The sequence below is a fragment of the Cynoglossus semilaevis genome, chromosome 5 (assembly GCF_000523025.1).
Source record: "Cynoglossus semilaevis isolate Cse_v1.0 chromosome 5, Cse_v1.0, whole genome shotgun sequence".
NCBI lineage: Eukaryota > Metazoa > Chordata > Actinopteri > Pleuronectiformes > Cynoglossidae > Cynoglossus > Cynoglossus semilaevis.
In genome coordinates, this window is record NC_024311.1 from 4,442,388 (window position 1) to 4,468,531 (window position 26,144).

General features: G+C 41.8%; 1 protein-coding gene and 1 long non-coding RNA gene across 5 annotated transcripts; both read left to right on the forward strand.

The window, feature by feature from the left end:
* The first annotated feature begins 4,178 nt into the window (after window positions 1–4,178).
* On the forward strand, window positions 4,179–17,101 carry crispld2 (cysteine-rich secretory protein LCCL domain containing 2). 2 transcript variants are annotated; one of them, XM_008310055.3, is made up of 15 exons: window positions 4,179–4,451; window positions 5,780–6,129; window positions 7,196–7,314; window positions 9,027–9,159; window positions 11,091–11,206; window positions 11,627–11,727; window positions 11,879–12,058; window positions 12,143–12,203; window positions 12,300–12,366; window positions 12,556–12,686; window positions 12,789–12,832; window positions 12,947–13,019; window positions 13,108–13,183; window positions 13,528–13,658; window positions 15,237–17,101. In XM_008310055.3, exons 2-15 carry the CDS (start codon window positions 5,860–5,862, stop codon window positions 15,286–15,288), a joined length of 1,554 nt encoding a protein of 517 aa, XP_008308277.1. In that variant the 5' UTR covers window positions 4,179–4,451; window positions 5,780–5,859; the 3' UTR covers window positions 15,289–17,101. The 2 variants fall into 2 exon arrangements, with proteins under 2 accessions (XP_008308277.1, XP_016887827.1); XM_017032338.2 differs by having other exon boundaries at window positions 5,783–6,129.
* A 3,020-nt stretch (window positions 17,102–20,121) lies between these two features.
* Window positions 20,122–24,554, forward strand: LOC112486999 (uncharacterized). Of its 3 annotated transcripts, none has more exons than XR_003049660.1 (3): window positions 20,122–20,733; window positions 22,152–22,267; window positions 22,904–24,554. It is a non-coding gene; the product is annotated as an uncharacterized LOC112486999 (long non-coding RNA). The 3 variants fall into 3 exon arrangements; XR_003049658.1 differs by having other exon boundaries at window positions 20,122–20,445; XR_003049659.1 differs by having other exon boundaries at window positions 20,122–20,425.
* Window positions 24,555–26,144: the final 1,590 nt, after the last annotated feature.

The following is a 26,144-nucleotide window of genomic DNA, read 5'->3' on the forward strand; positions in this document are numbered from 1 at the left end:
TCTAATGTACAGTTTTCCCTGGTCAGGAGAAAATCCTGGTGAAATGCTTCAACAATGTGTCTCCTCAGTATGTGCTCCACACACTTGTCTGCTGGAAATACTGTTGGAATGTTGTCTTTCAAACAATCTATTCTGTCTCTTAATTTCAGACCTCCAGCGTTATATTTTTATGTTCCAATAAAGGATTGTGCGAAAAGCAGTTTGCTAATGAAGTGTAGTCACCAGACTACTCGGCTTGCTCCTAATAAAGTAAATATTGCAAACATCTGCAGTCTCTCTGGCAGGCTGTGGACTGGCCTACAGAACAATGTGCACAATAAACTATAACAAAACAATCTGCAGAGTCTCGGTCTACCACACTCTCTTAATTGTTCTCTTGTTTCTCTACACCAATGTATACTATGTGTAGTATGTCTCATCTCCCACTCCTGTGGTCCAGCTGGCAGCCTCAGTGCCCACACTGCTCTCTTAAGTGCCGACCCTGTTTGTTTTAATGGGAAACAGACCCATCATTGAAAAATTTGCCCTGTAAGGCTTTTCTGCTCTTTAGTGTGCCCTGCTCTTTTACTGTAACTTTGCTTTCCACAGAAAGGATGTTTTTAATACTTTGGGCCTTGTTTTAGTGCATTTCAAATTTAGATTTGTAAAAAAAATAAAGTACATTTAACCAGAAGTAAAATTATAATATATAGCTAAACTATGGGGGAGGGGGTAATTACATTTAAAAATGTTAACAAACCTGGAGTATAATATGTAACGATTCTACTGTTTAAAAAAAAACAAAAACCAAGGCTGCACTTTCATTTAATACTGTACATGCAACAGTTGTTTTTTCAAATTTACTTCAAATTTACAATGGTGGTCCTTTAAATTAGATAATTTGTCATTTTACACCAAAAAAGACGAACCAGAGAGACTACTGTTCTGTAGAGGCAGACCGTTGTTGTCATTTCTAAAAGCTGTGTTGACACATTTTTAGTAATCAATTTTTTTTAAAGTGGCAATGATGCTGCGAAAGATATAACTATTGTTTGCTGAAAAATGTCTGACATTTTTTAATTAGTTTAAATCGCATTAAAATTGACAAGTGAAAAATGTTTTTGTTATAGCTGTTAAAAGTTCTATAAAATGCTATAGAATCTTTGTTTAATTGTATTAAAATTAGATTTGTCTGGCAAAAACTATTAGTTCAATGAAGTCAATTCTCTGACCTTGTCGTGAAGTGTCTCCTCTGTCCACATCACCTCCAGGTGGACATACACTCAACATTTGATGACAAAAACATCAAAACAATACATAGCTAAATAATTAATATTAAAATGTTTTTTTATTATTATTATTATTTTTGGTTATTTCAAAGAAACCCTGTTTCTCTGTCATACCTCAGGAAAGACGTATAGTTCCTGCTGGTCTTTCTGTCTTCATGTTCTCTCCTGGTACTGGCTGCATCAACCATAGGTAGGAAGGTGAGTGTGAATGGTGGTCTGTCTATATGTGTCTGTTTCCAGCGTGACAGGCCAAAGTTTGAGTTTGCTCCTTCTCTTGGCAACAAAATAAAGCCACATGTCGGGGCGGTTCAACAATAGCTCTCTGTGACATCTGTACGGCTGCTCCATAAACAGCCAGACCTCTCACCGCTGCACCGAGTCATTTGTTTTAGTAGGCCATCAAACATGACCACTGAAACAAACAGCAACCGGTGCAGCTTTACATCACACACGCTTGATGACAGTGTTTTATTATCCAACCAGCTTTAAAGCTATTATCACCAGGTTTGTAAGCAGTGTGGTGAAACATAGGGGTTTCTCTTGGTAATTGGCAGCACATTTGACTAATTTGTGGTAACACCATTTGTGTGACTTATCCATGAGTGTGTAATAGGCCTGAACACATTCTCTGAAGTTTTGAATGTGCTGATCAAATGAGAAAACCTTACTTTTCGATGGCACATGTCGAAACTGGAAAACCCAGAAATGATCATTCTTCCAGTAACACTGTGTTGTCACATGACACACGCTGAACACTTCTGATTTTTCTTGGCAGTCACAGCAATACACAGGCCCAGATATCATGCACGTCCACAGAAGACAGCTGTCCCTGTCTCACTTTGATCTGACCTCCCGTTACCCATAATTCTCAGCTGAGTACCTTTCATTTACATTTCATTTTCCTTCACTGTCTACGTTTTGTTTTTAACGTATGCCATATGGTATGTCTATTCACCTCTTGCCCCCGTCTTGGTTCTTACCCCCCTTCACGTCCCATTTTTGTGTTGTGTTTGGGGGAATAAAAGCATGGCAACCAGAGCTTTGAGGGTCTTCCACAAGCGCCTGTCTAAATAAACCACTTCTCAGTTCTGTGTATGTGTCACATGTGCATGTGCTGTATGGTGAATCCCTAAAATCTTTGCCTGAATCTGTTAAACATCATATGATGTGAAAAAGTGTTTGGATGCTGTAGTCCAGCTGTTGTCTTCGACTGAGACCCATGCAGGAGTTTCCACTTGGCCTTCGCTGTTCTAGGTCAATGCCTCTGGGTAATGAATAGCACTTTTGAGAGGAAGAACCTCATTCCTTGGTCATGTCAGAGATGCATGATTATTACTGAGGGACCGTGATCACTAAGGAAAAAGATGTTTTAATGCTTCTTATTCAGACGTCAGTGAGACTAAACATAGGGCTCATGTTTTGAAAGCTTTAAACTGCTCTACAACTTGATCAGTTGAAGTCTGTCTACTCCTTCTGTGTCTCAGAAAGACTTTCCTGTGAACAAGTAGACACTGTTGTGACCTCCTCTGTGAAGATGGAAAACAAAGGCACCGAGGGCCAGACTTCCCGGCTGAACATGTATTTTGACTGAGTGCAAAGCACAGACTGGCAAAAAAAAAGGTCCTTGTGGGGAGAGAGTCTGTCTGAGGAGTCCAGTCTGCTGGCATTCTTCCTGGCCATTTTTTTTAGCAAAATTTTTTTTAGCAAATATTTGAAGTGATGACATAAAATACTGACAGACAGATACATAAAAATGCAAAACCTTTTATTCTGTAAACTAGCAAGCAGTTTTTTAACTTTGAACAAGTCTGTTGTATTTATACACCTGGCCAGGTTCCATTTGGTTGATGTATTTACTTTGACGGTACCTCTAAGCTGAAAGACGCCGTCTCTGATCCCACTCACCAGCCTGTTAATCATTATATAAAGTTTCTTGTCCAAGTTAGATAATAAGAGATGTTAAGATGTTGGTGGCATTGTGAGGAATTGAGTTTGCATGTTCTCATCCACCCCCAAAACATGCAGGGTTAGATCAATGGTTCAATTTGGATCAGTGATTCTACACCATAGGGCTGTGACCGCCAGCACCATCTAGAGGGCTGTGAAAAACTTTTAGTTTTGCACCTGTGGGTCTCAAGGGCTGCATAGGTTACCAACAGAAGACACCAACTCCAACATACAGAGAAGAAGACTGTCTTCTTCTGTAGGCTAGCCGTAGCAAAAAGTTTGGAGACAAACTTCGTGTTAACCCCTCCTTCTCCCAAAAGATGAAATGTTTGCGTAAGTACAGTCCTGACTTCATCAAAGACATCTTTTTACTTTATTAACTGTTGGTGGATTTGGTTTATTATTGACTACAAATCAAACCATGAGTGAGGTCAAATGAACCTGTTTAATGAGCCTCAGGCCTCTTTGTCTGTTGTCATTGTCTATGTTGACCACAGGTATGAATGTGAGGGTGAATGTGTGTTTGTCTCCGTGTGTCCACTGGTGAATTGTCTGTGAACCTGAGGACTAGAAGAAGATGGATGAATGAATTCAAAGCCCAACGTCCTGCATAAAAACTGCACAGTGAAACACTATCACTAGTAGTGAACATCATTTTACCTCTCTGTGTCGAGGATGAATGAAACCAGCAAGAATGACACAGTGTGTGTGTGTGTGTGTGTGTGTGTGTTCTGACTGTACAGACTCACAGATCTCTGTCAGAGATGATTCAGAGATGCTGCTGCAGCCGTCGATGCCCGGGACTTGTCTGACAGTCAGCTGATTTGTTTTCCCTCTAAAACATTGTGCGCGTCATTTTATGTGTGCGCACACAGTGTGCAATCTTTGCCAAGAACATAGTCTCCTTAATGGAGGTTTGGCAAATGTGGGAGTGAAGAAAGGGAGGCAGAGGGAGGAAAGGAAGGAGGGAGGGAGGGAGGGAGGGGAGCAGAGGGAGACAGTCATGTTTTCCTCTGGTCATGAGGGGTCTCCTTCTCTATATAAGGCTCTGTGAGCAGCACAGGAGTTCCACAGTTTTTCTTCTCTGCTCCAGGAACAGAGCCAACAACCACCACCAGCAGCAGCAGCAGCAGCAGCAGTTGCACCAGCAGAAGTTCTCTTCCACTTGGGAATTATCCTGTGATCCATTCTCCAGAGCTGAAACATTGCAGTAACTGGACACAAACGAGAGAGAAGGTGAGCTGCCATGACACTGGCATGCATGTTGGTTGTCATTTCAAATGTCATGTTTTATGAAGTGTTTTTTTTTACAATGTTCTAAACTTAATCTGAAAGATTATATATATATATATATATATATGAAGTACTTCTGCTTTTACGAGTGTTAGTTTCCAATTAATTGCCGTGGAAGTAATAAAACTTACACTCAAAAAAAAAAATAAAAAAAAATAAGCACAATACATTTATAGCTTTTTTATTTCTCAATTCCAAAAAGTGACAAATCGAATGCGAAGCACTGACATCTGTCCATCCGTGCTGTGTCATGAGTCCTGCTGACTCTCAGCCTCATGCCGAGGTCGGGGGTGTGTTGGGGAGGAGGCTGCTGAGTTTGAATACAGAGTCAACCCGCGGATGTGGACGTGCGTCCGACCGTCCTACTCTGTCTCTCACTCAGGTATAAAATTCATGAGTGATGTGAGAAGGAGCTGGACACATGAAGCTGGTGGAGGTGGAGTGTGAAAAGGGGGCTAAAGGAGAGGGGTGTGGTGCATGTCAGTGCCCGCTGGCTCACAGTGGCCAACGCTGGCACAGCATGTTGACACAAAGGTGTTGCCAGACCTCAGGCTGTCTTTTCAGACAGGGTGAAAGGGTCTGAGAGGAATCAAGGAGAAGGGCAACCTGAGTAAAACCTGGATTTGGTTTTTAAACTCTCTCCTCAGATCACACTGACGGAGCCGTCTTCTCTTCTCTGACTGTGTAGAGGTTAAAAACTGAGAACTAGGGAACTGGACTTGTTTCTTTAAACACATTCCCCCCACTTTTTGGAAGCTGAGGTTAATCCAGTGAACTGGTTCTAGTCTTTAAAGTGTAAATGTCCTTCAGGGTAAGTTTGGGTTTGTTAGTGTTCTGGTTGTTATGATTTAGTGGAGAAAAATCTCAACTCAGGTCCTAATCATCGGTTTAAAAATGCTTCTATTTTATAAACAACCACCCAGCTGACTCTGGAGACACAGTGGAATGCTGCTCAGTGATCTTGCCTTACAGCAACTGTATCATACGGTTGATCCCCAGTGGTCTATCTGTATAAAGTTTTCATGTACTGCTCAAAAAATCCAACAGATAATCAGCCGATGGTGCCAACGTCTACAGCCTGTTCATTCTACACTGACCAAACCTCAGGTTTATTCCTGTCCAAACTTTTACAGTTATTTCTTTGTAATTGTGTTTCTTTGACACGTTTTCTCAGACCTCTCCATCACCAACGTCATCTCTCAGCCGTTCATTTTCACTGTACTGTGTTGTCTCGCTTAGTGGGAAAAGAATCATTAAAAGTTTCCTCTCAGCAGGTTGTGTCTGGAACTTTGAAGCCTGTCCACAGTCTGCTGCAGTTTTCAAGTCCAGAGCAGACAGCTGTAGAGACAGAATGACCCACACCGCCATGACCTGGCTCCATGTCGTCTCCATGGTGCTGCTGTGCATCAGGGATTCATCCTCCCTCTTCCTGCCCGACTCCAAGGAGCTCAGGCAGCTGCTGAGCCGCTATGAGGAGGAGGTGAGTTTGGACGGGACCAGCAACACGGGCGGCAACAGGACTCGACGAGCCATCCGCTGGTCAGACCGTGAGGAGATCCTCCAGCTGCACAACAAGCTGAGGGGGGGTGTCTACCCTACTGCCTCCAACATGGAGTACATGGTAGGATATGGCCCATTACTCCAATCACCTGTTTCAATGTTTTTAACCCAGTTTTTGGCTCTGATCTGTAAGGCCAAATTGTTTAAATGTGTCAGCAGCAAAGACGTCCAAACGAGGCTGGTAATTGCGTTTTAAAGGTTTTATTGTTCCTAGAACATGAGCGTTGTTATAGTTGAAAGTAGCCTTTTGGTCTCTGTTGGAAATATACGGTCACGATGGAGAGCTGGTGCCAGGCTGCTGTGCTGCTCTTTAACAAGGAGGGTAAGAATGCTGAGTCTGTTCTACCTGCACTGCAGGAATCAGGAGAGTGAGTGAGACTGGGGTCAGAGAGGATGGAGAGAGTGGGAAAATTAGAGCCCGAAATATATCACACAGCACATCGGTGTGTAAAGACAGATTATTATAGAATTTTAATAAAAACATCACAATTCATTAAATTGAAGGAGGCAGCGGTGGTCCACGTGTCTCTGCTGTGTGGTTATAACTGAGGAAGAGAGCGTCTGTAAGTAGTGTCTGAAAACTCCTGCAGACACTGACAGTGTGTGTGTTGGTGTTAGTGTACGGCTGTTTGGGGTTACAGTGGTGTCTGTGTGCGCATGTTTGAGCGACCACCAAAAGGCTGGAAATTTACTGAGGAGATCTGCTTCAAGGAGCCATGCTGTACACAGTCTTGGTTCCACTCAAAGCGCCTCCTCCTCGGTGGAGGAGTCAGGTGTCTCCTCTGCTCTCCCTCCCGCTCCACGCCGCTGTAAAGAAACCCACTCAGGAAGTGTGGATAATTCAGGTGTGATTGCTGGAGGTTTGTAGTGGAGCAGGGCCAGGCGCCAGCTGCTCCACTTGAATGACACTGTCTAAGGTTAATGTTGGACTTGTATTCAGATCACTTTCACCACCAGGGGAAGAAAGAGGTTCAGGGCCAGAGGCCTCGAACAGGTTGTGGCTGAGAGTCAGAACAAGATGTGGATTTGGACAGGACTTGTTCTCCACTCTGTGACAGTGGATACGACGCAGACATCTGCACTGAGGCTCAAACTACAAAACAACAACTTTCATTTCCCTCCTGCAGGTTTGGGATGATGAGTTGGAGCAGTCGGCTACTCACTGGGCGGAGCAATGTCAGTGGGACCACGGACCTGAGGACTTGTTGATGTCTATTGGACAAAACCTGGCTGTCCACTATGGCAGGTGAGCCTCAACAACACACAGTGGTTATGTAGTGACATCTGTATCATATTTACCAACAATATTTTTACTGAACCGTGGAGCTGTCCCCTCCTCTGTTTCATTAACGTCCTCGACACCCTGGAAACATCAGCATTCCTTTAAATGTTTATGTTCACTCGCGTCAGAGCAATGCTACGTTATTTATTCATATTTTGTAAATATAATCTGTGCCACACAGTGGAAAAGTGAATAGAGCTGCTGCCTCACAGCATGAAAGAGCACAGTTCGTTGGCCTGCTCGGACAGATGGCCTTTTTGTGTGGAGTTCGCATGTTTTCCCCTGTGTGTGTGTGTGTTATGTGTGTGTGTGTTATGTGTGTGTGAGTCAGTGAGTGTGTAGCTTTTCTCAAGGTTTTTTGGTTTCCTCCCACCTTCCCACAGACTGGGGATTAGGGGATAGGTAATGACTCTGGGTGTAAATGGTTAGTTGTTTCTATATATGGCTCTAGGACAGACTGGGGACCAGGGGACGTTGTACTGGGACTGGATGAATGGATTCAAGTAAATACTATATTGTTATAACAAAATCAAGACAGGGATTGTACTCCAAAACATCTACACGAAAGACTGCCTCCCTAAGAAATGACAATACATTAAAATAAAACAATAAATGCAGCGAAATAAGTTGTGAATCATAAGGTGCCAAGACCAAAATCTTTAATGAAAAATCAAGTCAACTGTGACTTGGTAGATTCAGGTTTTTAACCTCGCTGTTTAACATCGCTGTTATTGAATGGATGCATTTATGTCAGAGCATTTAACAGAAACAGTTATAATATAATACAGTATGTTTCAGTACAGTACAGTACAGTACAGTACAGTGTATAGGGTTTTAGCAAACCATACATTACATCCATGCTGTGGATGAAAAGTCCTGACCATTCCTGCAAAAAAATGAAGAATGGCTCAGGGAAAAGAGTGGGAGTGGTGAAGGGCTGAGCTAATGAAAACAAGAAATCTAACAAAAAAAAAAATATTGCACACTCCCTGTTGCAAATATAAATGAAATATAATGATTAATTTAACCTTATCCCTAAACAGTGTACCTTTATATGAAAACTTGGTTGAAGAAAGGCGCAGCATATGTAGTCAGTGCCAATGCATTAGTGTCACTGCGTGTGTGTGTGTGTGTGTGTGTGTGAGTGTGTGAGTACACAACAGACACAGTGTGCCTCTGTGTATGACAGTGTATGGCGATCGCAGCAGGTGCCCTTCCAGGAATCTGCCCTCATTCTCACAGACCCCCCCCCCTCCCCCCCCCCTTCATCCCCTTCTTTTCTTCCTCTGCCAACAATCCTTTCTTTCCGGGCTCCGACCCTACTCTCTATTTATAAGCTCAGCAATTTTCAATACCGTAAAAAGAGATGTTTATAATACCCGCTACAACTGATTTGTTAGGTGGTGGAGATTTGTTTGGATCCACATACTTTTTCTTTCTTTTTTTTTGTGGAGCATGTTATGAGTCCCCCTGTTATGGAGCGTAACAGGCCGATGCACTGTGCCAGCTCACATTCATGCTCATCTCTGGAGGCTGTGGAGGGGAGGGTGCAGTGTTTTTTCAAGTGGAGCCAAAGCACCTGGCAGTTTTTCTCTGTTTGCCTCTGGTACCTGGATGTTCTGTGACTGAGCCCACTGTGTTTTTGTGTGTGTGTGTCTGACTCCCTGCCTCTGCAGATACCGCTCGCCCGCCTTTCACGTCCAGTCCTGGTACGATGAGGTGAAAGACTACACTTATCCTTACCCCCATGAGTGCAACCCCTGGTGTCCAGAACGCTGCTCTGGGCCCATGTGCACCCATTACACCCAGGTAAGACAGGCCATTACCGTGAAAGCAGGATTAGGTAAGGTGAATGGGTTTAGGAGAGACATTTAGACGGACAAAAAAGAGATTAAAGGGAACTCTGTCAGATGCATGCATTGACAAAGATGAAGTGGTCATTTCAACAGTGCTGGATCTCAAACAAAAACAGTTCTGGGCTGCACTGTGGTCAGATGCAAGCATGGTGTTTTCACAAGAAAGATGAGTAGTTCCATCCATCCATCCATTTTCATCCGCTTATCCGTTACCGGGTCGCGGGGGCAGCAGTCGCCACCCAAATCACATTGCACCGTACCAACCCCCCAAACCTTCCTGCGGGTGGTGAGTCTACTGGAAGGTACCAACCGCCCTAACCGGGATTCAAACTTGTCCAGGAGGTGAACCCTGGGGTTCCACATCAATGACAGAGACATTGCCTCTGGGCCAAAGCGCCACAAGATGAGTAGTTTTCTTGGTCAATTTAACAGCATTTATCGTAGGTTTATGTTGACTGACAGCTGTTGTCATTCACTCTATAGTTCAGAGTATATGTGTGGAGTATGAAGGATGAGCTGGCCCCTATTCCCTCTAGACTTTACTTTGTGGCCGCTGTGATGAGTTTACAGAAACGTCCCAGCTCCTCCTCCTTTGCCTTCGACCTGAAACCCGATCACTGCCATCTGGTAGCCATCTCCAGACACAGGAGACAGTAGACTGTGCTGCCTGACCTGGATTCTTCAGAGGATGCTGCAGAGAGAAGAAAGCACTGGAAGAAACCATCACCATCGTCACCTTGTCTTTTCCTCCCATATTATTTTAGACGTGATGACGGATCCGACATCAGAGCTGTCCATCCTTGTCACTGCCCCTACAGAGAGATACTGTCCTGTAAGATCCTCCAGATGAGGAGGACAGCTGACGCTGAAGTACCAGACCTCAGCACACAGTCAGTGCGCTGACTCACTGCTTCCAGCAGCCGTTGACTGGAGCAGGAAAAAGATGAGCATTCCTGAGAAGGGAGAGAGCACATGTTTGAGAGTTTGGGAGGAAAGTGAGGAGGAGCTTTGGGACATGTTGTCTTGTATTTAGTGTCAAGTGACAAATCCCTCATCAGTGTCACCACAGCAGCTGCAGGGGCAGACTTTTAACTAATTAGGCAACTGGAAGATATCAATGATCACCTTTGTGTCAGAGCGAGTGAACTGGAAGTGGAAATGATGAGAATATGACCTGGTTAGAAAATACTGTGGGACTGTTTACTGTCACACCAGTCCACGTTAGCTGTAAATGCTGCTCCTTCCTCTGGAAGAAGTGACTGACCCACATGTGGATCAAGGCCTCAAGTCTTTTCAGCATTAAAACGACGTTGTAACCTTTACTGGTTAATGCATTCACTTGGCTGATATTAATTTTGATCGATCTGTTACGTTTCCAAAAATGATATTTTCTTCTTCCAAAGGTTAGAATATGCATTGAAGAAAGAAAAAAAACTACAGTAAGACTTTTTGTATAGAGAACCACAGTTGAACTCATATCTGTATCATATTATTAAATTCAACAAAATATTAAGAAAATATTCAGAATCTGATGTGGCAGAAGTAATTGACTCAATCTTGAACTAACAACTCTCCTGGTACAGTACTATAGTACTCTTAAAATATTTTATATTATAACATTATACGGCTTAAATCTATTGTTCTAGAATTTCAGAAAACTAACAAATGTCAGTGCTTTTATACATAGTATAACTATAGTAAACTTTTAATGCTGTGTTTTTAGGTTTAAGGTTTTAAATTTTAAGGGTTCTGTGGTTGGTAGGAAATTTGATTTCATAGTTAAGTGTCCAAAAATAATTATTTTGAATGTCAAAGTCCTCAAACCCTTATCCTGGCTTTAAGTATTTGCTGACCTTGGCCTTTCTTTCACTTCCCTGTTTACAGCTGGTCTGGGCGACCACGAACCGAGTGGGCTGCGCCGTGCATGTGTGTCCCAGGATGAACGTGTGGGGGGATGTATGGGAGAACTCTGTTTACCTGGTGTGCAACTACTCCCCAAAGTAAGATCAGCGTTCCTCCACGTTCTTCTGTTCATTTGCAGCTCCGGATTTTTCTTTCCTTCCTTTTACAACTGCTGACCAGTGTTAACTCAATATAGATGTAGTCCATGAAGCACTAATTGTTCTAGAAGGTTCCTCTAACACTGCGCCCTTAACATCGCTCCAGAAGTCAGAATAGAAAAATAATACGAAAGTAAAAGGAAAGAAAAACAAAGTGCAGAAAAGGCGTTTGTTTTCCAAGCGGCCCACAGGATGTGAGTGCTGGAGAGACAGCGGGCGGACTGAGCTAATGACTATTAGGAGTGTGACTACAAGAAAAGAGCTAGAGTGTAATAATGACAAAGTCACGTGCACGGTGATGCCTGGCTGATGAGTCATTTCCACCATAGTCAAAGTGTGTATTGTGCACCAAACCTACAGGGGCAACTGGATCGGAGAGGCCCCGTACCAGCATGGACGCTCGTGTTCTCGGTGCCCTCCCAGCTACGGAGGAGGATGCAGGAATAACCTGTGCTACAAACGTAAGGACATTTACAATTGTATCAATTTTAATCTATCTAATCAATTTAGTGTTGAAACACTAGCATTTTGAACCCACTGTGTTCGTACATGTAGAGGGAAAGACACCGTTGAAACACTAGCATTCTGAACCCACTGTGTTCGTACATGTAGAGTCCCAGCGCCCGGAGACAGAGGACATGAACGAGGTGGAGAAGCCCCAGGTTCCAATGCTGCCCCGTACCACAGCTAAACCTGCCCCTAAACCTAAACCGTCTGCTCCGAGGAAACCAGCAGCCAAACCCTCCACTCCAAAAACCCCGTCTTCAAAGACTCCCTCCAACACCTACTTAGGTGAGTGGAGGGATCTTTCCAAATAACCTTTGACATCTTTACCTGTACCTTCTTCTCAGGTTATTATTATTGCTGTTTTTGTAGCTCAACCAATTAAATGTGAGACCAGACTGCGAGACAAGTGCAAGGGAGCGACGTGCAATCGGTCAGTCATTACGATACGACTCAAATGAACGTGGGTTGTGACTGTGACTCTCCAGCGGTGTCTCACTGTTTTTGCTCCATTCTCCTTCGACTGCAGGTATCTGTGTCCAGCCAACTGCCTGAATAAGAAAGCCAGAGTGTGGGGAACGCTCTTCTATGATGTGGTGAGTGTTGATGATGTACAAATGTACAGTAAATAACTGTGCCATAAATTTGCAGTCACTTTGGTCAGAACTATAACGAAATAAGTTACGAATCAGGTTGTGATGATTTGTTTGTTTTCTTGGAAAACGGCATTCACCAGATTGAAAACAAGTAAAAAACAATATTTATGTTATCTCGTATCATTTCAGCAATCAAGTATTTGCCGAGCTGCTATTCATCTTGGTGCGATTGATAACAACGGAGGACTGGTGGACGTCACCAGAATGGACAGGTTGCCATTTTTTGTCAAAGCCACAAAGAATGGAATTGAGTCTCTGAGGTAGTTGATACAAATATAACATCAGTATAATGTACTAATACCATGTTGTACAGCAGTGGACATCCTGAGAGTTGATTGTTCTATTTTGATCTGTTTTTATAGTAAATATAAAGCAGGAAATGCCTTCGTAATGACCAAAGTTGATGGTGAGTGAAGTTTTCTTTCTGAAAATAGCTGTGTGCCCTCATCCTGTGAAAATCCACACAATGAGCCAACAGCTCGGCTGGACTTAGTTTTTCTCCTCTGTTTCTCTTTGTCAGAAATGACTGCCGACTGTTACACCACTGTGGCTGAGATCTGTCCTTTCAAGAAGCCTTACTCACACTGTCCAAGGTGGATCTTACCATCATTAATATATATTTTTTAATTAATTCTTTAAAACATTTCAAAAATACTTAATGGTGTTTATTTTCTCTACCAGAATTGTCTGTCCCACCAACTGTAAATCTCAGCCTTCCTATTGGTCTCCTGTTGTCGGGAACAACATCTACGCGGATGTGAGTCAAACACTTCTCTAATATACACATATCTATGGGTCTGTGTGACTTTAGGCTTTGTGACATAGTTATGGTAAGCCACTGACTCAGAGTCTGACTGACAGACATGAAGAATTCCACTCATGGTGTCGAAATCCTGACATGAGTGTGAATGCATTTCCTGTTACACTAGAAATAAATGATTTCACTGCCGGCTGCTGATAAGAGATGGTGATGTGATGGAGCCAGACCTGTGACGCAGATTGTCTATGAATTACCGCATCATATTTCATGTATTTCTGACAGGTCTATAATGACCACGCTGTGTTAACATTTCTGCTTTTGCTCACACTGTCTGCTCACAGAACTCCAGTATTTGTAAAGCAGCCATCCATGCAGGGGTGATCAGCCCAGAGGGAGGTTTGGTGGATGTTCTGCCCCTGGACAAGAGAAAGAGCTACAGTGGAGTGCTGAAAAATGGCATCCAATCTGAAAGGTAATCATCAAAACAATCACAGTTTCCATGTAAAAAACAAAACAGGAGATAACCGCATTTAAAAAAATCCATATCTTCAGCATTTGCTCATTGCACAGAAACACATAATGACTTCAGAAAAGCAAACCATATTTAGTAACGGTGTTCAACCACCTCCATCAGCAAGTAAATATTTTCATGCGCTGAAAACCAGCCAGGTTTTCTCTTTATATAGTGTGAGTTATCAGACGTGAGATGCTTCAAAAAGACAAAGAGAGAGTGCAGTTTTCCAGAGTGAACTGTGCCGCAGAAAAGAACTTGAATTCACACAGCCTGCCTTGATTTACGCCTCCTGTAATACTGCGTGTAGTGGCCTCCCGGCCTGCACACCATGCTTCTCACATCACTCTCATGTCTGTGGCCGACTGTGCTGGACAAAGCTGAGGCGAGGAAGCCCCTGTGGCCAGTTCTGCTGGCGTGTGAGGCCTTAAGAGTAATGGTGTGGTTTCATGTGTGGATGGGCCACACGTGGGATTTCTGCTTACTTTACCCAGGCATTTCAATTGAGTGTGCAAAACGCTGAATGGCCAAAACACACTGTTAGTCGGATTCTATGACTTCTGAGGCAGAGCCGGGAAGACCCCCCCTCAAGGGCAGCGGTGGAGCAGGTCAAACTGCTGAGAGGGAGACCGTGCCGTGGGCCAGTACTGGGGGATCACGGGTGGGTGGGCAGTTTGGACTGGACTCTGTTGGTGGGGAACTAATCACAGCCTCTCTTGTTACCAGAGGATGGGAATGCTGTCAACCACTTAGTCAGTGTCCACTGGATACCTACAATTATCTGTGATGTGATACCGATCACACTGGCCTATCAGCACTATTGATTGTGGCAAAGCGTCAAGGTCTCTCTGCTAATGAACTAATTACAAAGTAATCAAGTTTATCACATGTGGTCAATGGAAAACTGCCGTTCCCAGAAAAACCTCAACACTGCGTCGGAATGTTTTCTTTAAAGTATTAAAAATCACAGAAAGTCATTTCACGAAAAGGGTTTCTTTTAGTTCAAGAGGAAACTTCTCATTTCTAAAAAAAAAGCCCTAAATACGGGAACATAGCTGTAGTTTACCATCATTGGCTGGGTGGGGCAGGGAAACATGGCGTCTGAGAGTTTGTCCACGATACCCAGACATTTGTGGGTCGCAGTTCTAGATAAGAAATGATTAAAGAGGATTGTTTTAGGTCATATTTGAGTCATCCAGCTAAAAGAGGGCGTGATATAAAGTCCTCTCACTAGAGCAACGACATTTCCTGTACTTATAGATTTATATGTCTGTTAGTTCTCTTATCAGCTAGTCATAATTTACACTCAGCTGTGGAATATTGTCCACTGAACTTGAAGCCCTCATAACAAACAAGTTTCCCAAAAAGAGTAAAAATAATTTTCCCAGCTCTGGTTTATCTTCTTATTTTCCTCTGTCCACTGTCCTCATTTCTTCACAGTAACATAGGATTTTAAACCTTTTTCTTTTCAAAAATAGTGATTTTTAAAATAGGTTAAACTGTGAGTTGACTCATCATTTCTGTGTCATCTGATTACAGCAAGAGCAACACAGAGGGAGCCGCCTTCAGGGTCTTTGCTGTGAGGGAGTGAGGCGTCAGTTCAGAGCAGACCAACACCGTGGCCTCAGCTGCTCCCACAGAGCAGGGAGAGTCCACAGTGAAGACGTTACGGCTCTTCATCTCTTCTCTGGTGCCTTCATCTTAAACACAACCTCCCAAAATATTCCGGTCAATGCTTTTCTTTTTCCTTTTTTTCTTTTATTTGATATAGTAGCACTTAGAAGAAGTATCTGCAAAATGTCTTTATTGTTCGTCATCCTTCAAATCAAATATGGATCTTTCTTAGATGAAGTCTGTGAAAACGTGACATTATTTTGTACATATTATAATGTAATTCCGTACACAGTAAACAGCTGGTGCTGCAACTAAACTAACTACAGTTAGACACGTTTTACAGGAAGTTCTATGTTTACATTATTGTTTCTACCACAAATCCAAATACACAGGAATGTATACTGATTACACTGTATTTAATCATTGTGTACATAGTACGTAGTATTTGTTTGTTTTAACATTTCTTTTTTCTTTATTTCTTCTGTGTCACTTCTTTGGTCGATGTTCGCCTCTCAACTCCTGAAAATTTGGGCTGTGAAACTAAGTCTTGGTCTAAATTATTAGTATAGGTGAAGAGTGGAGGTGGTTTGAAGGCCAGGACTCATCAGGCAGACATTCAAGGAAAGGAGAAAAAGAAGGTGCAGCAGAGAAGAGTGTGTCAGAGCGGACTGAGCTCAGCTGCCGTGGAGGAGATTACGTTATGTTGTTGCGTTGCTGAGTTTACCGTGTGGTTCAAAATGCTATGATGGTTTACGACTAGCGCGGTGGAGAAGAAGATTAAGAAGAGTGGCAAATATGTATATAATAATAGGCGGTTATTCTCCACCTCATATTTATTGTCGTTTTTGATGCGTGCTCTTTTATTTTTCTGGCTTCTTTAGGACTTTTTGCACTTGGCATCAGAAAGCCGTTGCTTCTCACCGTACTACTTTTTTTAACATTTGAGAATGAAATAAATCCAGTCGAAACTTTCTGGTAAACGGAGAGTAACATCCAATTGCGATTGAATACGTGTGGGTAACCTCTCTTAGCTCATCCACAGTAAGACAGAGTAGCACAGCGGTCCATTCTTTTGGCAGCTGTCTTCTGAGGTCGCCTGAGTCAATCATTAGTCTCCAGAAATCAGAAACCTCTCTGGACGTCACTCATTCACTCATGTATTGTCGCGTATTAAAATGATCGACTCATCCCCGCCCCACCAGACAAATGAATGTGTAAATGTCTTCAGATCAGAGGTGTTATTTTTTTATTGTGTGTATATAAATTTCAAGGCCGTAACTGTAGGAATGTGAATGTGTCGTCATTAGCAGAACAAAGTACACAACCACACACAAAACTGTCAGTGGACAAAATAACCGCTTTCTCACACAAAGAAGTATTTTTCATAGTTTTTTATCCCTCGGTGCAGAGTGAAGTTCAGTGATGATCTAAAAAACCTTTAGCCTCTGTTTGTTGTCTTCAAAATGAAGAACGGAGACAAACAACTAACTTCAAATTCTTTCTTCTTCAAGCATTTCCATGTATCTCTCTATTCTACCTCAGCCCTGTTGCTGTGCTATAGGCATTTAAGGCTTTTTTCAGTAAGGGATTTTTTATTGTGGCAAATGTTGATAGTTTTAATGGAACTGTACATAATGATTTGTTGTTTTTTTTTAAATCATTTAATTAGAGGTAGAATGATAAATGAAATATATGTAAGTTTATTTCTGTGGCACGAAATCTTTTTATACAGGTGTTGGGTTTTATGTTATTGGCCGTAACTTGTTAATAAAGTTTGTATTACAAATATATCAGAATGTCTTTGAATTTAAACAAAAATAAACAAAAGATGTTTCATGTTATTGAACAAATGCTATAAAAACCCTGGCTCTTCAGTCAAACCAGAATAATGTCCACCTTAAAAGTTACATTTGTTTGTTACTGCAGATACTCCAGTTCACACTGAACTAAATGTCATTTGATCAGAGGTTGATCAGACTACAATCAGGATGTCATCTATTACTGATGAGATTTCGCCCGAGCCCACCCAGGATCTGCCAGTTATCTTTGGACCAGTCTCTGCAGGACTGACCGCGGTTAGAACCTGGCTCGTCCTCCTGTGGTGGAGCACATGCCAAGTGAAGTGGAACAATAAATTGAGAAAATCACTTTCATTCATGCAGCTCATACATAACCCGCCAGTTGTTAAGAGCTTTAACTCCTGCTGGAACCATTTCTCAGGGAAGAAGGAAACTTTTGGGTCTCAGTTAACATTCTATCCTCATGTCTCTCACTATTCTACGCTCTAGGGTGAAAAAAGGTCATTCGTCAGTTCACAGCTGTTTGTCAGAAGTTCATAGTGCTGATAAGTGAACCACAGAGGCCATATTAATGATTCATTCACCCAAACACTGTGCAGAGTGGAGAAACGCTGTAGACACTCAGACGTCCTCATATCTGCAGCTCATTCATCAGAGGCAGATGTTGACGTGGTGTAGTCCAGGTTGGACAGACCTGACTAGTGTGGTGACTACTTCACTCCCATTGTCAATAAAGGCAGAGGTTTGTAGTCACATTGTAAATCCAGTGACGGCTGGAAGAAAAGAATGACTCTGGGGCTAAAACAGTTGTTCTCCCAAACGTGTTTTGTGCAACAGGCTGTACTGCACAACATAAACCAAACTAAAAGAGGAAAAGCAGCGGGCGCCAGATCTAGACGAGGATTCCAACCTGTGACAAGCAGGCTTCAGTTGCCCCAGTTGCCCCAGTGCTGAATTATTGTGTGATCAGCCTCTGAGTGCAGCACAGGCAAAGAAACGGAATTGGTAAAATAAACATTGATATCACGGCTGAGTAAAAGTAAGGTATGTTATTATTGTTTTTTTAAAATACTATTCCACTGTATGTTTTCCTGAGTTGAATAATGTGTTCGCAGTGGATTGGATATCACCCCACTCCACTCCTTTGTTAAGATTGAACCTTCTCAGGCAATTGTGGGCAGCTGTAAAGTAAGAGCACGTGTGTCTGTGCTAATGTTTCCCCCCAAGAGTTGAACTTCAGGAATTGTATTAACATTTTTGAACAGCAGTCAAGGAAGTGAATGTGATGTTGGCTAACGTGTTATACCCTAACGCTGTTGGTTAGACCAGTGGTTCTCAAACTGTGGTATGCGTACCATCGGTGGTACGTGAGCGCTCTGTAGTGGTACGTGGAGAAAATTCATATTATCACATTTACATTTTCAATGTAATAAATCTGAAACATAGCATGCACAAATAATGCAACATTTAAACATAAACATTTCTAAACATCTCTCCTGTGGTGGAGCTAACAGTGAAGGTCTCTGCTGCTATATTCTAATGTTGGTCATCATGGTGGTACTCAGAGAGCTCAGTGTTTTTTTTTTTTTTTGAGGTGGTACAGAGTAGAAAAGGTTTGAGAACCACCGGGTTAGACTATAATAATATCAATTGGTGTGGTATTGCAGGTGGAGCTGTCAATGTGCAGGACGTTTGATAACTAGAATGGACGTTAAAGGACAAACACATACAGGGACATGTTGTGCTCTGAGCTGACCAGTCTGAACACCAAAGTCATGGTGGAATAAACTACATCCGTCTGTCTTTGTTCGTCTGCATGTGTGTATTATTATTCTCACAAACATGTATTTGGTTCCTATTGAAAACAACTATAACGACTGCCTGGCTGCCTTCTCTTTAAAATGTAGTCAGAAAGAAATCTCCCAGTCCCCTGTGAGAGAACAAAAGCTGTTGATGATTAGCCACGATGGACTGGGTCATCCAAAGACTCTGGGGACTTTAATGGATCTCCTTGTTGACAGGGACATGGACAGTTTTTTATATGCTCACTTGTGACGCATGTCTCATCCACGACGCCTGTGCTACAGAGTCAGAGCCCAGTGATCAAACATATGCACACGCGCCTCACTCAGCAGAGTTCTTGTGGTAGGAAACGATAATTCATGTTGTTCTAGAGGACATTGGCGTCTTTTGTCCTTTCTTCATTGATATAATGTTTTTTGTGGATGACAGTCAACATTCTAGAAGTCAGTAAGTGATGAGGTGACTGTTGCCGTGCGTCAAAGGTGAAATTAAAAATCCGACTCACAGCCAAAGGCGAGAGAAGTTAGGAATCAGTTCTGGAGCAACACTGGCGTTGACTGTTTGCACTTAGTTCAGTGGACCTGGACGTCATATCGTGAGAAGTGATTGTCCAATTTCCAGTTAAAAAAAGAGTAAGATTTCAGCATAATATGATCTGTTTTTTATTGTACACTAGAGTTAAGCAGTCAGAAAGGACAGTCATGTTGCCATAGAGGAACTGGACTCTGTGAGAATGGTTCGTGGCAGGGGGAACCTTGTCCAAAACACTGCCCTCTTCTACACACCTGCTGACCACCTACAGCTGCTGACCGTGTCCAGCAACAGACTTTTACAGCCAACACAGCCACACAGGAAATCATCCCTTCTTGTTGCATTTAAGATTTCCTATCACCATATTTCCACGTGACTGTCACTATTGTTCCACTGGTTTTGGTATTGTTTGTTCTTTGAGTTATTGTAGTGTACATTTTAAAGATGTGCAGGTGCTTGTAGATTGTTTTATGGAATTGTAATAGATTTTTTAAAATTTTACTTTCTTGGACGATTTCTAAATACCATCGAGAGTTTGTTTGTAAAGTGAAGAAATTTCCCCCCAAGGATCAATAAAGTATTTCTGATTCTGATTCAGAAACTGATTGTTGCTCACAGTTCAGACTGGTGTTTATCATTTCGCCTCGTTCTCATGTTCGTGTCTCTGCGTCACCGTATAATCACAGCCAAAGACAACCACCCTGGTACTACACACTCTTATGCCCAGTGTGTCGTCACTGCTGTCGTCATACAGTACGTTCAGTTCGTGTTTGCGACGGTATCTATAAGAATGAGATGATTGGTGGATGCTTTCCTTGCCGACCTGCGATTGCGATAATCCGTACTTTATTTTTGTTTCACAACGTGTATGTATTAATGGGTTGTTGCGCCCATTCTGCGATTGTTTTTACTCGAGTTTCCAAAGCTGACAGCAGCCATTTTGGTCGAGAGGAGGGTTGTTGTGGTTGCAGCAGCTAACAGGTGAGCAGCAGCTAACACAGGTGAGCACAATCACGGCTATAGCGCCTCCCCTTATAGTCGTTAGGTGAAAGAAAGTACTACAGGCGAGATCAGTGTGCAGTAAAGAAGGATTATGCACAGACTACAGGTGCCAGAACCCCACTACAGTGGACAATTGCCGAACTGTAGTTTCTAATAAAATACTGTGAAGTTCCGGATCTGTGTCTGGCCTCGGTGTGACGGGTGAACACACGTGTTACAGCCAGCAAAACACATTTCTGTTGCTTCACCTCTCCAAACCAGCCACTCTGCATGACTGCACATGTAAAGTAAATTCATGTTTTATTACTTTTTTTAATCTTAATCTTGATCTTTTTAATTTTTTAAAATCAATTTGGCCAATCCCTTTTTTAGTTAATTTATTGTTAGTAAAGGAAATCTTAGCAATAACCTATTGTTAAGCTATTGTCAATAGTGTTATAGTCATTCTAAATTAGAATGTGCAGTATATGTATTTCGTAGCTTTAAGCTTAAGCTTTACATTACATTACATAGAAGTATTAGAATTAGAAGAAGTATAAGCATTTATCACATTTTTAGCTCAGATTAAAAAAATCATAAATTGATTAAAAACAAGTTGAACTGAAACAAATGCACATTTACACAAATGTATTTAGTGGCCCACTTCCTGGGGCAGTTTTCACTGTTCAAACAATGAGCCATTCATCTTCCATCTCCCTCTTCCCTCCTGTTGGCCTGTTATCAGGCCAGTGATGCTACATGAAACAGTGACACACAGTTATATAACCCTACTGTCTGTAAAGTAAGCTGATTATAAAGAACTGTCACAGTATTTGAGCCTCATTTGGTTTCCTGCATCACAGACTGAAGCCGACGTGTCATCACCTAACGGTTGGCTGCCTCTTTTGTGCTTCCTCTGCCCATCATGGTCCCTCTGGTTGACCAGATGAAGCTTGTGACTACAGTTAATCACTTCATTTCTGCTTGGAGATGTAACAAGAAATAAATGTCCAAACCAGTGGTGATGGACATGAGCCAGAGGAGTGCTAACTGTTGCTCTTAGAGCTGAAGAAAAAAAAAATGTTTTTAGCAGACTGGGGAGCAAGAAGTGACCCCAGCCTTCTTGGGCTCTGAGCTAATCCGATCAGTCTTGCGTCCTGACAGCTATGATCCATACTTAACGTATAAACATTTACCCTGGGTGTAGATGTGAGGCAGCGTGCTGCAGCAGGAAGTGGTCTTTAATGTAAATGTGAAAATTCAACGATGCAAAAAAATATTTCTGTGCAGAAAAGGGAAAAAAACCCATATACTTTTGAATGCAACTGCAATGCCAGAGAAAAGTGCGTTGTCAGAAAGAGGCAAATGCCAAAAATAGAGAATCTGCACAGCCCTGAAAGCAGTGGTGAATGAGGTCAAAAAACAAACCGGCTCCAGATTAATAAGGAAAGTGTTTTTTCTGACGGCTAACTTTGTTTTTCTTTTTCCAATTATGTTGACTTTGAATGTAACAGTAAAAACACTGAACCAGAGAGTTTATGGAGTCTTAAGAGCATTCCTTCTAAATATACAGTGACAATTCAGAAGAGGAATCCTGATAAAAGAAGACGTGTGTTGGAAAGAAGTGCATTAAACGGCCATTTGTCACACTTCAAACGTCATTGTTTCCAGGTGTTCCTGCAGCACCTTGTCATTGGACGGTTTGACAAATGTTGTTTTGCTTTAGGTTATGTAACACTCTCTGGATGGAGGACCAGGTTGTAAATCGCTCCTTCAGCATCCTTTACTCCACACACACCATCTTGTAGAAATGAAGACCTACATCACATCTGACTCCAACAGGTATGGAAATCATTTGGGTTCTAAGAAAAGTGGATTTTCTTTTCTCTTGCTGCTAATCTCAACTAAATGCCTTGGTTATTAATTACAGTTCATCTCAGAGTGCAGAGCACAGATGTCAGGCATCCGTTCAAATGGTCCTGTTGAACAAGGACCAAATAATGAATTCTCAAGGAGCTCACTGTGTTAAACAGACTGTGTTTAGATGTCTTAGTGCAGACAGTCTGTGGTAAGCTAATGGCCGTGTCCCTCAGGATCTCATTCGTTAGCAATCTGGACATGCAGTTAAAGCAGGTGTTCACTCAAGATAAAGGTTGAATTGCTAAGGCAGGGCAGTGTTACTCACTGTGGTGGTGCTAGGAACCACAACATCTGGATCTATTTTCATATGAGATTTTAATCACATTATAATTCAAGAATGGAAAAACCCTAATTGATGATGAGATTGTTGGTGCAACAGGATTTGAATTACTTAGAGCTTTACATTCAATTATAAAAAACAACCCAGGCGATGGTGCAGACATGTTTTGTGTTTTGTGTAACCTTGAGATATTTTGTAATTAGAAAATCCTAGTGATGATTCCAGCCCTGCAAAAAACTTCTGCCTGTAAATGCATGTCTTTGTGTTTTCATCTGCAGCGTTTGTTGACCTCAGGAAAGATGAATCAACTCTGCTGGTTTCTCTGGGATGTTCAGCTAAAGAAAACAGGTATATGTACAGTACAGTAGGAACTCTAGGCCTTTAGTCATAAAATGTTTCTAGTTACAATGGTCCAATCTGATTGACAAATGAAAATGTCTCCAGTAATAAATGAGTGTAGATACATTTAAAAAATAATTCAAATATTGAATTACAATTCAGCAACATTGTTAAATTAGTTTTTCTTTTTTCAAAACTCAACCTCATCAGCAGCTTGATACAGAACCATGAAGTCCCTTTGCCAGTGTCTCTGATGTCAGTGGACAATCTGCACTTACTGTTAGCACTGGAGGTTCATGCCAAGACAAATGTCACCCTGGGCCTCCCTGTTTGGTCTCAGCTTTGGGTCATGAGTTTGTTTTAGCGGAATGCACTACAGTGAAAATCCCTTGTCGTTTTTGTGTGTGTCAGCTCTGGGAAAAGGTTTGGTTCCCAGACAGAACTGGGTTCTTACAGTAATCGATGACCTTTTCTCTGAGAGCTGGATCAACTGCGTGGTAAGAACTGCAAAGAACAACTCGGTTAGCCATTCCTACGTTTTTATCTTTGAATAAACCATGAAAGGCTGTGTATGCGTTATATCATACCAGTTTGAAACAGGAACAGTGATTCAAGTCTCTCTCTTTTTTATTTTTTTTTACCGGGTAACGATGACGATTTTTCTGTGAGCACATTTTACTCTGTAATAATATTGTCCATTATCCAACTGTTTTTTTTTTTTTAATTCACTTATGTCATCATGATATTCGAAAACAAACTCAATTTCTTTGGGGTAATTTGTAGTACATGGTCACCAGTCAGGATAGTGGTTGGATGTCTGTTTACAAATGTAGTTACATTTAAAATGACATTCAGACAACCAGTCTGACCATTGTCTGGAGGAGGGGTGAAGAAAAAAAAAGTTGTTTCTGTCTCTCTGAGAACCATAAATTATGTTTTGGGAGTGGTGGTTGGAGTGTGACGTCTGAACCAACCAACCCACTCACTTGTGGTGTTGTCTTTTTGGAATGAGCAGAGGACAGTGTAAGCAGATCAGATTGCTCACAGGCCTGTGAAGGCATCGTGATGACAGACCTGTGGACTTGGATTGACTTTCATGTGGAAGAACACACTATGCTGCCTCAGCAAAGATGCTTCCTCGCCCCCTTCACATGTGTCACAGTGGAGGTACTCAACCACAGCACAGCTGTCACCACTGAAGTCTGTCAGAAACCAACACTTCAACTGTCGTTGATACAAATATTTACAGATGTATTTATTAGGATAATCTTATATTTATGGGCTCTAGGTGGTGCTGTCCACTAGTTTGAACCCAGCTGGTTTGGAGTTTGCATGTTTACTCCATGTGTGAGATGGTTTACTCTCAGTCTAAAAACACGCCATTTGTTTATTTGCACTTTACCTTGATTGTACACAAGTCCACGACTGGGTTTAGACTGTTTCCATTCTCTAAGACTAGAAACATTGTCTATTCCATGTTCTTACGAAATCAAAATGTGTGTAAAAACGTGTTCTACCAGAGGTAAAACTCCTGAACCGAACACTGCAAAAAGACATTTCTTCACTATATAAAAAAAAGAAAATCCCACTTTTCTGTTTGTTACTCTGCTTCGTCCCACTGGTTTTCATCTTTCCATTGCTCTTCGTTGTAAATCATTCTCAGGAAAAAATAACACAATATTTTTATTTATGCTGGCAGCTGCAGCTCTGCGATGGAATTTACCATCCTGGCTGTCCTCTGTCACAACACCATATATCACCAGCCGCCTTTTAAATAGTGATGGGTCTCTAATGTGATTATGTAACTTAGTGGTGAGGACAGTAAACTGTTCCTTTACTTTAGTCAGACCAGATAATGAGACGCTCCAAAGTCTTTCCCAATATATTTTTTGTTAAAAATTAAAAAATTTGTTAAATATTAGAATTAAGCAGTAAAATGATGTCCGTGTGTTTGATGCTGTTCTGACCACTACAAACGCTGCCACCACCACCACCACTACTGCAGCAATAATTAGAGAGCTTTCTCCTTTTACTGGTACACACTGGTGCATTTAAACATGCAGTGAATCACAAACTGACAAAGGCTTCAAAGACGGACATAAATTCAAAACATAATGAAAAGGGAATATGGAGTCTGCTCCAAATTCAGTAGTTATTAAAAAAAGATGCTTTCACCACATAAACACACAAAAATCTGTTCGGGGATTGGAACGAGAAGATGACTCACTCTGACAGCCTAAGCTCCAGGATTGTCCTGAGCTTCGAGGCCCACGTGGAAAAACATCTGAATGACATTTAAGATTCGGCTACGTGGAAAGTTTTGTTTCCACACTGGAGAAAAGATGTCAAGTCGACTTCTGTTTGGACCAGTTTGAAAAAGACTGATGATGTACGGACAGCAGTCTGTCGTCTGCAACATCCATACAGTACGGCAGGAGGTCCAGTATTTCACCCTTGGCTGCAGGGAGTGTTTAGTTCTAACACCCCGGTCCTACAGGGTCAGGGACGGAAACCCTCACATTATAAACCTGCTCCTTTAACCACTAGGTTGTGGGCTACTGCCAACTTGAGTGTCTTTGAGGTTTCTTGGTTCTGACCTGGAGAAATGGCATCTTCAGGAAAAATGCCATCATTGTGTTTTCCTTGTTTAACAATTGAAAATCTTGTGTAACGTCCCTGGTGTTGTGCTTGGCAACCGTTGGTAGCAGTGGTTTATTTCATTTCTACTTAAACAGTTTATAAATGATTGAAAACTGCCTTACAAAGACTCCCTGAATGGTACTGCATGAAAAGCATCATAACATTACACTTCTACAGGTTTTCCTTCATATTCAAACAAAGAACTCCACTGACGGAGCAGGTCTGTTCTGCAGCTGCATCACTGCTGATCTCAGACCATCAGATCTCCTCTACTCTGTCAGTTTATCACAAAAATAATACACTGGATGTGTCTGTCAGGGATATGAGGAAAAACCTTCAGTTGTATGGTGTGGGTCTAAAAAAAAACCCCCATTAAATTAATTCAATAAATGTATTAAATTATATTAAATTCTGTGTTAATTTCAGATGATGACTTTTCAACATAACTTCTGTTGTCTCTTAAAAAGAAGAAGAGTATTTAGGACATCTTCAGCAGATGTTCTCAATTATTATTATAATTTAATATAAAAAGAAACAAAT